The sequence below is a fragment of the Carettochelys insculpta genome, chromosome 6, assembly GCF_033958435.1.
Source record: "Carettochelys insculpta isolate YL-2023 chromosome 6, ASM3395843v1, whole genome shotgun sequence".
NCBI lineage: Eukaryota > Metazoa > Chordata > Testudines > Carettochelyidae > Carettochelys > Carettochelys insculpta.
In genome coordinates, this window is record NC_134142.1 from 82,041,455 (window position 1) to 82,053,536 (window position 12,082).

Below are 12,082 nucleotides of genomic sequence, written 5' to 3' on the forward strand. Positions count from 1 at the left end.
CGGGTACTTAAACTGCTGTGGGGGAAGGGGGTTGAGGCTTGAGTTCCACCACTCTTGTTTTCTAGGAAAAAAACAGCACTGAGGAAATCTGGTTTTGTATTATCAGTGTCTAACATTTCACAGTACTTTTTAAGATACTTACCCGCTAGGGTCTTATCAGAAATTAAGTTCAACTTTTCATGGTATACAACCAGTAGAATGGCTTCAAAAATGACTTTCAAGTTGTTGGCTGCTCTGGAAATTACTATGGATTAATGTGGCAAAAGACAGTGTGTGGTGCTAGCATAACTCAGGGTATGTTTTTCATTTTTGATGGTTAAAATCCAGAGGATGTTTCTTGGTAGGTAATTAAGTTCAGAGTGGCATTACACTAATTCTGGACAGTGAATGTTTCCTAACAAAATATGGAAAACAAATTTTTGAAATGTTAAGGTGGGAAAGTCATCCTGGAAAATTGGTATTGCCTTTTAATCTATTCTTGACCAGAATTTAATTTCTCGGCAGACAAGGCATTGAAAGATGTTGTTGAACGCATTCTTCAAACTAGTTATTTTGATAGTACCCACAACCATCAGAATGGATTGTGTGAGGAAGAGGAGGCAGCCCCTGCACCTGCAGTGGAAGATCCTGTAGCGGAAGCTGGTAAGTACACGTATCCGTTTTGGGTTTCCATACATAAGTTGTAGATCTGCTGTTATCCCTATTTGCTGAGATCCATGAGTGTAATAGAAAACATAATTACAAAAATGAAATAAGTTGAGCTCTTAAATTATTGAGTCAGTTTATTGCTTAGACAAAAAGAAGTTCATGCTTTGTAAAAGAACATATGTAGCCTGTCTACGTAATATATATATTTTATGTTTACATGTTTTTATTTGTATATGTATGTATTTTTTTCTTATAGAACCTGAGCCAACAGAAGAATACACTGAACCAAGTGAAGTTGAATCAACTGAGGTACTGTTTAGTGGAAGGAATGCAGTGGCTATTTTAGCTTTAATGCTACTGTCTCTTTCATAATTTTCATTTTTATTTTAGTATGTAAACAGACAGTTCATGGCGGAGACTCAGTTCAGCAGCAGTGAGAAGGAACAGGTGGATGAGTGGACAGTTGAAACAGTTGAGGTGAGATGTTTTATTTGCTCTTGATAAAATCGCAGCTCTTAAAAACATTCATAATAGGTTTTCACCAAAAGGAGACCTTTTAACTAGTCTTGAGTTGAGTTGCCCACGTTATCTTGTGTTGTATAGACAGCTCAAAGTACTATAGTTACTAACCTTGCATGTGGCTAAATTTCATTGAGGAAGTTACTTGGTTATATTGGGGAGATGGAACTAGAAGAGTAACGAGCAGTTTTAAAATTGTCACTCATGCATAGCCAGTGAAGAATTTTTAGATTTTATTTATGGCAGTTTATAGCAATATAGAGCTGTTTTGTTTTATGCCATTTCCTGGTGATACAGTTAACAGTTACACATGTAAATTCAACCACAACTCACATTGCCGATCAGGTGTACGTAAGTCTTCTCAGAAGTAAATGTGTATGTACTGCATTTATTTTTACTTCTAGGCTTTCCTACTTCTGTAAAATATGTCAGACTTAAACAAAAAAAAAACCTGTCAGTGTAGGGCAACCATATCTCCCTGTCCCAAATACAGGACAGAGGGATATGGGGAAGGGTGGCTCCTCCCAGCTCCACCAAGCCCCAGGGAGACAGGAAGGAGCCAGCAACCCTTGTTCCTTTTAAAAAATAAGTTAGGGATGCCTTTTTGGCGTCCAGAATACGGGATGAATGATCATCCTATGTCAGTGAATTATTTATTCTTATACACAGTTCATGAAAATGAGTGTTCAGCTTTAACATTCTTTTGCATGTGAATTACAACAGTAATAGAATTTTACAAATACTATTACCTTTTGTATTGTTTATCTACATATTTAAATTGCCATTGTATTCTAATGGTCTTTTTACACAAATTTTCATGTACTGAGGAGAATAGTACTTACTGTTACACTGAGGAGTACTTACTTCATAACTTGTTGATCAGCTTATTGAGCATGAACTTGTTCCATCCACTAGCAAACTATATAAACAAGGCAATCTTTCAGTGCCTATGACTGGATTAGTCTTTGATTCCACGAACCAGAGCCGTGTTCTTATGAGGGAGATTTTTTTCCCCTTGAATTCCATTTGGTGGCTTTCTGATTAATTCTGTCTTGACGTGGCATAACTTATCTGTCACTGCTTCAGGATTACTTGTAGAAGAGGAACCATCTTGATATCTGTTCTGGCAGATATTGTAGCCAGTCCAGCATAAATTCACGACCCACAGATCTGTTCATGGCCTTCAGAATGAACAGTACTTCGAATGGTTGTGTCACACCAGTCCATAGCTAAGAATCAATTTGAGTAACTGTTACTAACTGTGCCATATTATGATGCTTAAATCCCATTGCCTTACTAAAAAAGACTATATTAAAATGTCATTAAGGTTGCATATAATTTATAAGAGTAATTTAGAATTTATAAATGATACTATACCCCAAACAAACATTGTAAATCCAGGAAACTGATTTAATATTTAGCTAAACGTTAAGGTGCAATGTGGAGTTGAATTTTCAAACAGCCCTACACATTAGAGGTACAATGCAAATCTGTATGATTATGATATACCAGTTTAAAATGTGTAGTTGTCCTATACGAAATGATTTTTAAAGCACTGCATATTTCTTCTTATGGTACCATTACTGGCCAGTTAAGAGGGTCTTTAGCAGCTTTGCATTTCCAGACCATTAAAAAATGTTAGCAAAGTGCATTCTAGTTTTCCCTTCAAGTTGACATATATACAAATGCAATTGAGTTTTCTTTTCTCTCCTGCTTTTTACGTAGATCTGGCACAATGGGTAGCTTATGGAAAGAAATGTTGGATTTGAGGGTCGCTTGTTATTCTTTGTAACTGTTTTTTTCTTCAGCCAAGTCTAGAATACAAAAACTTTTCCTCTGAAAAATTGGTGAAGAATAGTCGTCTTTAAAAGGGCCGTCATCTCCCTATATACTTCGTGGGATAGATGTTACAGCTTCTCCAAGCAAGATGATGGCCCCTTTGCTGTTGAAAGTCAGTGTTCATCTTAATTTAGTGCACTTTAGTAACAGAGAGGGAGAAACCTCTGTCAACAGAGGCTGCCCATGTAGGCATAACAATAGTGACTTTCATCCCAAAGAATATCAAAACAATTTACATGTTGTAAGAAGAACTTCTTCTGTTCCTGAGAGAGCTTGTAGGTTCGTTGAAGGTAAAGAATGAAATGTGTGTTTTGCAAGGATGAGCCACAGCTAATCCTGAATGAATGAATAAAGCCATGGATTTTTAGGGACCATAGATGGTCAGTCCCTAGGTTTGAAACATCATTTAGAAATATTTTTTGTATTAAATTGGCCTTAGACTTTCTATGGTAACCAGTGTAGTTCTTACAGTAACAGAGAGGAAGCCGTGCTAGTCTATACACTATCAAAACAAAAAGCAGTCAAGTAGCACTTTAAAGACTAGTGAAGTAGTTTATGGGGTCAGCTTTTGTGGGACAGACCCACGTCTTCAGACCATAGCCAGACCAGAACAGACTCAATATTTAAGGCACAGAGAATCAAAAACAGTAATCAAGGAGAACAAATCAGAAAAAAATAACCAAGGTGAGCAAATCAGAGAGTAGAGGGGTGGGGCGGGGTAAGGTCAGGCTCTACCAGCTTTGTCCACATATTTTCTCTGGAAATACCATCACTGGACCTAACCAGGTTATTCACAGAATCACAGGAACATTCTCATGTTCCTCAACTAACATCATATATGCCATCATGTGCCAACAGTGACCAGATGCTTTGTACATTGGACAGACTTCTAACTCCTTAGATAAAGGGTTAATGGGCACAAAACAGACATCAAAACGCTCCACATCCACAAACCAGTTAGTCAACATTTTAATGGAGTGGGCCATTCTGTTAATGATTTAAGAGTTTGCGTGTTACTGAAAAAAAATTTTCTCGCCATTATTCAAAGGGAAACAGCCGAGCTGTCCTTTTATATTCAAATTCAGCACATTAACACGTGGTTTGAACTGGGATGGGAATTTTATGAGGCACTATAGGGGCTCATTTGCATACTTGGCTTAATCTAATTCTTGACCTTCCCCCTCACCCCTCCACTCTCTGATTTGCTCACCTTGATCTTTTTTTTTTTTTTTCTGATTTGTCCTCCTTGATTACTGTTTTTGGTTCTGTATGCCTTAAATATTGAGTCTGGTATGGCTATGGTCTGAAGAAGTGGGTCTGTCCCACGAAAGCTCACCTAATCAATTATTTTGCTAGTCTTTAAAGTGCTACCTGACTGCTTCCTGTGGCTTTAGTTATTCTGAAACCATTGAGATTTTGAAAGGGGACAGTTAATGGGTTTCTCAAAGAGAAATTGTTTACTCCTGAAGGAAAGGGTGGAATTGAGGAAAGGGTGGTGGTGGAATTGACTGTTCTAAATTCTTTTTTAAAAATACCCATTACATAAGAGATACTCAGGCTGTGTCTACATTGAGAGAGATTGAATTTGAAGGAGTTAGCTTGACATTAAAATGTCACTGTCTTCACAGTTAATACTATTAGCTCCATTTATTGAGCCATAATACTGATAACAAAATATTGATATTACAGGATGGATTAAGTGTCAATTTTGAATTTAAAATCTCGAATCAAAGCTACTGTGGAAACTCCATGTCTTTAATTCAAATTTATTAGCCTCCAGAAGCGTCCTGTATGTATCCCACAAACTTACACAGTGACCTTCCATGTTTGGCTGCTTCGTGGTATGCTGCTCTCCATCCAGGTGTGCAGGAAGAAGGTCACAGGAAGCCCATGAAGTTTTGATTCGAATTTGAATTGGAATTCAGCAGGCCAGACCTGCAAATATAAAGGGTGCCCATTATGAAAAAATTCCTTTGTCCATCGCATTGCACTGCACTGCATTGGTAGTAATTGCATCGTTAGCCATCTGCTACAATCATGAGCACTCAGGGTTCACTGCCTAGTACTTCTCAGTGTTGTAAGAAAGCCCACTGTGGACCCATCAGGTGACTCTGGATCTTCTTGCAATTTGGGGAGACCAGTCAGTGGCAAAGAGGCTTCACGTGGCCAAGAGAAGTACGGTAATCTGTTATCACATGTTGCATAAGATGACCACTTGAGGTTACTCCTGGGACTCAATGCAATGCCAGGTGAAGGTGAAAGAACTCCAGCAGGCCTATCAAAAAGTCCAGGAAACCAACCAGTGAACAGCTGCCCATGCTTATGGGGAGCCACCCCACCATGGAGCCCGGTCTGAATTACAACACTTCTGGAGGCCCTGGTATGGAGTTTGGGGTGAGCTGAGAGGAGCTGGGTGACCTGGAGGAAGGGAGCAATGAGCAGGCGACCAAGGAAGTTCTTCCAGATAGCCCAGAGCTCTTCACCATAGACCTTGAACCAGGCCCATCAACAGTGGTCACCTTCATGCCAGGCCCTGAGCCCCCTGGACCAAGCAGTTTGGGTGAGTACTTTCCACCTTCATTTTCCAGAGCCAATGCCCAGCAGAGCAGAGAGGAGCAGAAGGAGAACTAAGTGCAAGCAGGATGTTATTCTGCAGCAGCACATGGAGAGGAATGAAGCTAAGCCCACCAAGCTGACAAAGGACACTGCTCAGTGGTGTCGTAGTCAAGCTCACATTCAGCAGAGAATGCTTGACTTCCAGCAGCAGTAGCCAGCAGCAAAGCAGAGTGAGGCTGCAGCAAAGCTCATAACAGCAATTACTGAGCAAACGAAGACCCTGTGCTCCCTGCTGCAGCTGCAGAGGTACTCCCAACACAGCACTGCAGGAGCTGATACCTGTTGCCTGGAGACCCTTGAGGAGAGGTTGCCCCCCCCCCTGCATCGCAGTCCCTGCGCATGGGGAGGGAGGGTGAGGATAGCCTGCCACTCCAGCCCCAAGGGCCACTGCAAAAGGCTATTGAAGCAGCCTTGAAGGTTTCTTTCCCGGTCACTTAAACTTTTCCTCTCCCACCCCAAAATAATATCATTCCTTTGAGCTTGGGGTGATTTCATGGCTTCCAAGAGTGGGGAGGAACACACATCGTAGTCAGGGTTGGAGGAGGGCTGAAGGCACAGCTGTCTGCCGTTATGCCCAGGTCAGCAGTGGATGCGTGGCTGAGGGAACTGGGCAGTTGTGGGAGGGCTGAAGGCACACCTGGCTACTGATACTCCAGGTCTGCAGCAGACACGTGGCTGGGGAAGTCAGACAGGTTGGGGGAAGGCTGAAGACGCAGCTGGCCACCACATGCATTCTGCTTTCTGCAACTTAACTCCTTCCCACCAAGTAAAAGCATTCATTCATTAAGATGTAGTATGGTTTATTGGCATTATGTCAAAGAAATACATTGGTAGGTTTGCATTTCAGGTCATTCATAAAGCTGTTTTTAAAGCGTCCCTTATTGTTGCTGCCTCAGCATGGCTACTGGTGGATGATTGTGTAGGCGGCTGAGAGTAAGCCCTGCCTGTGGCCTCCACTTCGGAATTCCTGATGGACAGGAAAGTCTACCACCTAGCTTCACATATGTTGTGCAGAATAGCTCATGCTGTAATAATGGTGGGGACATAAGTTTTTCAGAAAGCATCTGAACCTTTTAAATGGCCAAAGGCACATTCCACCACCATTCTGCACCTGCTGAGTCTGACTGAAGTTTTCCTTGCTGGAGTCCACGACTCCTTTGTAGGGCTTCCTAAGGCAAGGGAGCAGAGAGTAAGCGGGGTCGCCAATATAACAATAGGCACCTCCACATTGCTGATCGTGATTTTCCGATTGTGGGGGAAAGTTCCATCCAGGAGCTTTCTGTACAGTCCGGAATTTTGGAAGATGTGCATGTCATGAACCCTCCTTCACCAGACAGCGTTGATGTCGATGTAGTGGCTTTCGTGATCTACCAACCCCTACAACACCGTTGAGAAGTATCCCTTTCAGTTTATATACTCTGAGGCCAGGTGGTCTATGGCAATGATGGGGGTGTGCATGTCATCTGTTGTCCCACCGTAGTTAGCTTTGCTGCCCAGAAGCGTCCTATCAAGTATTGCCTGTACATCTCCAAGGGTCACAGTCTTCCTGAGGAGATGCCGACAGATTACATGGACCACTTACATCACCATGGACCCCACTATAGATCTGCCTATCCCAAATTGATTTGCCACTGACCAGTAACTGTCAGGTGTTGCATACTTCCACAGTGCGATTGCCACTTGCTTCTGAACTGTTAAAGCCAGCCTCATTCTTGTGTTAGTGTGCTTCAGGGCAGAGGCTAGCACATCACGAAGTTCCATAAAAGTGGGCTCATGCATGCAAAACTTCTGCACCAACTGCTGGTCATCTCAGGACTCCAGAACCATGTGGTCCCACTAGTGCGTGCTGGTCTTGCGAGTCCAAAACCACTGGTCCACTGTGGCCAGGGCAGCCAGCAGCTCTGAGTTCTTGGACTGCAGTTGGGAGATACGCTCTTTCAAACCAGCAGCAGCACCATTATGATACTGAACAGTCACTGAGCTTTGTAATTGAAGAAGAATTGCCCGACAGCCAATGTGGTTGCTGAAAGGATGTGTGCTATGAATTGAAGCATTTCAGGATCCGTGCTTGCGCTGGAATGCTGCAGCAGGAAATGGTGAGATCTCCAGTTTGTTTTTGTGCAATTACTGGTGGTCTGAATTCTGGGACAGTGCTTTGCGTTATGGGATTCAAACATGAAATGCCCACAACCAACCAGATCTAAGGCACTGTGGAATAGGTACCCGCAATGCAGTGCTCATGCTGTCAAATTTGCGCAGAGCAATGGTAACGTGGAAACACCACACAGAAAAAAGGTGGGTTGAATTCAAGCAGCTTTGTGGACACTTAATTTTTATTCATAATATCGAGGTTAAATAATCGAATTTATTAAAAGTCAAATTTATCTTGTAGGGTAGACACAGCCTCAGTATTTGTATCTGAATTTTTGTCTGGCTTTAAAAATTTGTGCCTCAGCTAAGGCAAAATGTAGGTTAACTATTATACAAATTACTGAACTATGAAATAGGTAAGTACTTGAACAGGTTACTTAAGGCTGTGGAGGATTTTAAAAATAGGTTACATAAGCATCTAACAGAGTTCATAGTAGGCATGTTTCATCCTGCCTGGTCTTTATAGTGGAGGGCCTTGCTAGATGGCTATTTGAGGTTACTTCTAGCTTTGCATTTCTGAAAAGATGCTGTTTTAAATTCTGTGAAAAAACTGTCCCAATTTTTATGGATTAGCTCAAAACAACTTAGGTTCTTCTTCGAGTGTCCCCGTGGGTGCTCCACAATAGGTGTCGGGCTTGCCTGGCGCCGCAGATCGGATCTTCCAAGCAGTTTCTGCTGGACCGCGCATGCGCCGGCGCGTGCCACTCCCTTGCGCACTCCTGGCCATGTGCGCGATCCGGTCCCCGCCAGTTCCTCCTAACCGCCGTCGGCTGCAGACGGAATCCGAACTAGGCTAAGGCCAAGTAGCGTATTCAATGGCTTTAACTGTTTTTCTTTAAAGTTTTTCAAGTACTTAGGCTACTGCAAGTTAGCCGGTTATTCTTTTTGCAAAAAAAAACAAAAAAACAAAAGCAACAAACAAACTACAAGCGGGACAGCTTCAATCCAGTCCCAGTAACAAGAGCCGGAGGCCAGGAGCATAGGGCCATCAGCCCTCCTGCTGCGGCAGGCCATTGGAAGGGGAAAACAGCACAGAGAAGGTGCTAAGTACCCGTTTAACAACTGAAAGACTCACCAACAATGTCCTCTTCAGGATTTAAAAAATGTGAGTCCTGCCGAGAGGCGATGCCAGCGTCCGATGGGCGCAGTCTATGCATAAGGTGCCTTGGGGAGTCCCATGTTGCACAGGAATGCTCCTTCTGTGCTAAATTAACAGCCAGAGCAAGGAGAGACAGGGAGATGCGGCTTAAAATGCTGCTTTTTGATAAGGCCCTCCAGCCAGACGTGCCGGAGCGGCAGCAGCAGGAGGGACCCTCCGGGTCCCATAAAAGGAAAGCTGCCTCCCTCACCCCATCAGCGCAGAAACGGAGGAAAGCCTCCCCAGCCCGATCCCTGCTGGTAGCAACAGCGAGTGGGACGGGAGGAGCGCGCAGCCCCCAGCCGCAGCAACAGCTGATCGGCGGCGGCACGGAGAGCCACGTGGAAGCGGCTCAGCCTCCGATAATCAGCCAGCCGCCCCGCACTGCAGGCAGGGCGGCGGCTAAACAAGCGCCGGTGCCGGCGGCGCCGCAGGCAGCGGCACCAACCCCCAGGGAACCAGCGGTGCAGAGCGCGCAGGCACGCAGCCTGCAGGCACCGAAGGACACCGCACGTGCGGCACCGCCTTCGAGCGTGCCGAGCACGGTGCGGACGGGGCCGGGATCCCCTGTGCGTCAGGGGGCGGAGTTACCTCCTCCAGGGAGGGGGAAGGCTGCACACAAGAGGAGGCATTGCAGCCCCTCTCCGGACAGGGCTGTGGAGTTGCTTTCTCACAGCCCTCCGCTTATGTTGCAGACTCCAACCAGAAGGCAGGGGTCCCCCCTAGCCTACCCGGAGCCCCCTTCTCCATTTTTGCAACCAGCCTCACCCTGGCTGGGACCACCTTCACCCTTCCTGGGGTTTGAACCACTGGACTATTATGCAAAATCGCTCTCTCCAGTGTCTCGACGATCTCCCTCCCCCAGACGCAGAGGGTATGCACCAAGGGAGTGGTCTAGGTCACCTTCCCAAGAACAGTGCCTATACTGCCATGGTCGCCCCTACCACGCGGGGCATAGACACCATCGGCAATCTACTAGGGAAAGATCCCCACAGACGATCTCGTACCCCCGAGGGCAATTGCGACCGGGGACAGAGACTCAAGCATCTCAGGGGGGACTGGTTATGGAACCCCGAGATTTTCCCTCGCAAACCTCTAGCGAGAGGGTGTACCATCACCAGCAGGAACCGGAAGGGTCCAGAGAGACGTACCCCAGTGGTTCCTAGCTCTCCTCCCCGGACGAGGCTACGGCCCCGGGGGACGTCCATCCTCCGGACGATCTCAAACAGTTTCAAGAGCTGTTTAAGAGGGTGGCCTTCACGCAAGGCATCCAGACAGCAGAGGTGCAAGAGAAACACCATAAACTCCTCAAAAATTTGAGACCTCCGGCCTCCTCCAGAGTAGCAATACCACTTGATGAAGCGATCTTAGAGTCCGCCACTACGATATGGCAGACCCCTGTGACTATTCCGCCTGTCCAAAAGAGAGCGGATAAGAAATACCTCGTGCCGGCGAAGGGCATGGAGTTCCTGTTCAGCCACCCACAGCCAAATTCCTTGGTGGTGGAGTCGTCACAACAAAGATCAAAGACATCTTAATTCAGGACAGGGGGACAGACAAGGATGCCAAGAAGCTAGAGCTGTTCGGCAGAAAGGTCTACTCCTCCTCCACTTTAACGTTGCGAATGGCAAATTAAGCAGCACACTTAGCGAACCATAATTTCGACAACTATTCCAGGTTAACCTCCCTCATGGACTCGCTTCCAGAGGACAAAAAGCCGGTGCTCAAGGCCATTGTGCAAGAAGGCTACGCGGCCTCGAGGACGGGAGTTCAGATCGCCCTGGACGTTGCGGACACAGCAGCATTTTCCACAGCAACGCCCCTCCATACACAAAGAAAAGGTACTAACCTCAACAAAGTCGGTACCAGCAACAGCCCCCCCGTACCACAGGGGTTACGAGCAAGGGCGACTTCAACAGCACCAGCAGTACAGAACTCCCAGGCGACGTTCACAACAGAGCCGTGCGTCCTCGGGGCGGGGCCAAAGGCCACAAGTTTGACATACAGATCCAGGGCTGCGCCATCACTACCATCGTACAAGGTCATCCGAAGCGACTATTCCACCATCGCCTCCGACCATTCTACGAGAGGATCACCACAGACAAATGGGTGCTGGAGATCATAGCCACGGGGTACGCCATCCCCTTCCAGTCGCTCCCACCGTCACGACCTCCACCCTAGCCCCACCTCCAGGAGGCCTCCCATGTAGCGAGGCTCAGGCAGGAGGTGGACCATCTCATGCTCATAGGGGCAGTGGAATGAGTGCCGGAGCAACTGCAAGGGAAAGGGTTCTACTCGAGGTACTTCCTCACGGAGAAAAAGACAGGAGGCTGGAGGCCCATCTTAGACCTTCGCGGCCTCAACAGGTACCTGCGCAAGCAACGTTTTCGGATGACCACAATCGCCTCCATCCTTACAGCACTGGACGATGGAGACTGGTTCACAGCCCTCGATTTACAAGACGCGTACTTCCACATAACTATCCATCCGGCTCAGCGGCGATTCCTCCGGTTCATGGTAGGCAACGAACACTTCCAATACGAGGTCCTACCGTTTGGCCTCTCCTCGGCCCCCAGAGTCTTCACCAAGACCTTGGCAGTGGTGTCAGCCTACCTGCACAGACAGGGGGTATTTATTTTCCCGTATCTGGACGACTGCCTGCTCAAAGGGGCCTCGAAGGGGGAGGTTCTGCGCATGATACGCGTCACAGCAAACACGTTCTCTTCACTCGGCCTGGTTATCAATCTGGCAAAATCGAAAATAGACCCCACACAGGACATAGAGTTCATAGGGGCTCGCATAAACTCGGTTACAGCGAGAGTATATCTACAAGAGGCTCGCTTTCGGGCCATCGGTTCCCTCGTGCAGGTCATCACCTTCAGCCCTACGGTGCCGGTCTTGACGTGCTTGCAGCTGCTGGGCCACATGGCAGCGGCGACGTTCATAGTACAGAACGCCAGGTTACACAGGCACAGCATGCAGCACTGGCTGGCGAGTGTATACAAACCGGCAGTACACACCGTTCACAGGGTGGTGTCGCCCACAGCCGGGGTGCGCAAATCCCTACAATGGTGGGTAAACCCCAGGAACCTGCTAACAGGGGTACCCTTCCACCAGCTGCAAATATCGGTTTTTCTCACTACAGATGCCTCCCTCATAGGGTGGGGAGCG

The 12,082-nt window shown here is 46.5% G+C and overlaps 1 protein-coding gene across 4 annotated transcripts in view; it reads left to right on the forward strand.

Moving 5' to 3' along the window:
* The window catches only part of CAPRIN1 (cell cycle associated protein 1), an 81,278-nt gene that overhangs the window by 47,136 nt on the left and 22,060 nt on the right, over positions 1 to 12,082 (forward strand). For all 4 annotated transcript variants that reach the window (XM_074997479.1, XM_074997478.1, XM_074997476.1 and 1 more), the window contains exons 7-9: positions 505 to 642; positions 905 to 957; positions 1,039 to 1,125. In XM_074997479.1, coding sequence (XP_074853580.1) covers positions 505 to 642; positions 905 to 957; positions 1,039 to 1,125 — 278 coding nt within the window. The remainder of the gene's footprint in view (positions 1 to 504; positions 643 to 904; positions 958 to 1,038; positions 1,126 to 12,082) is intronic.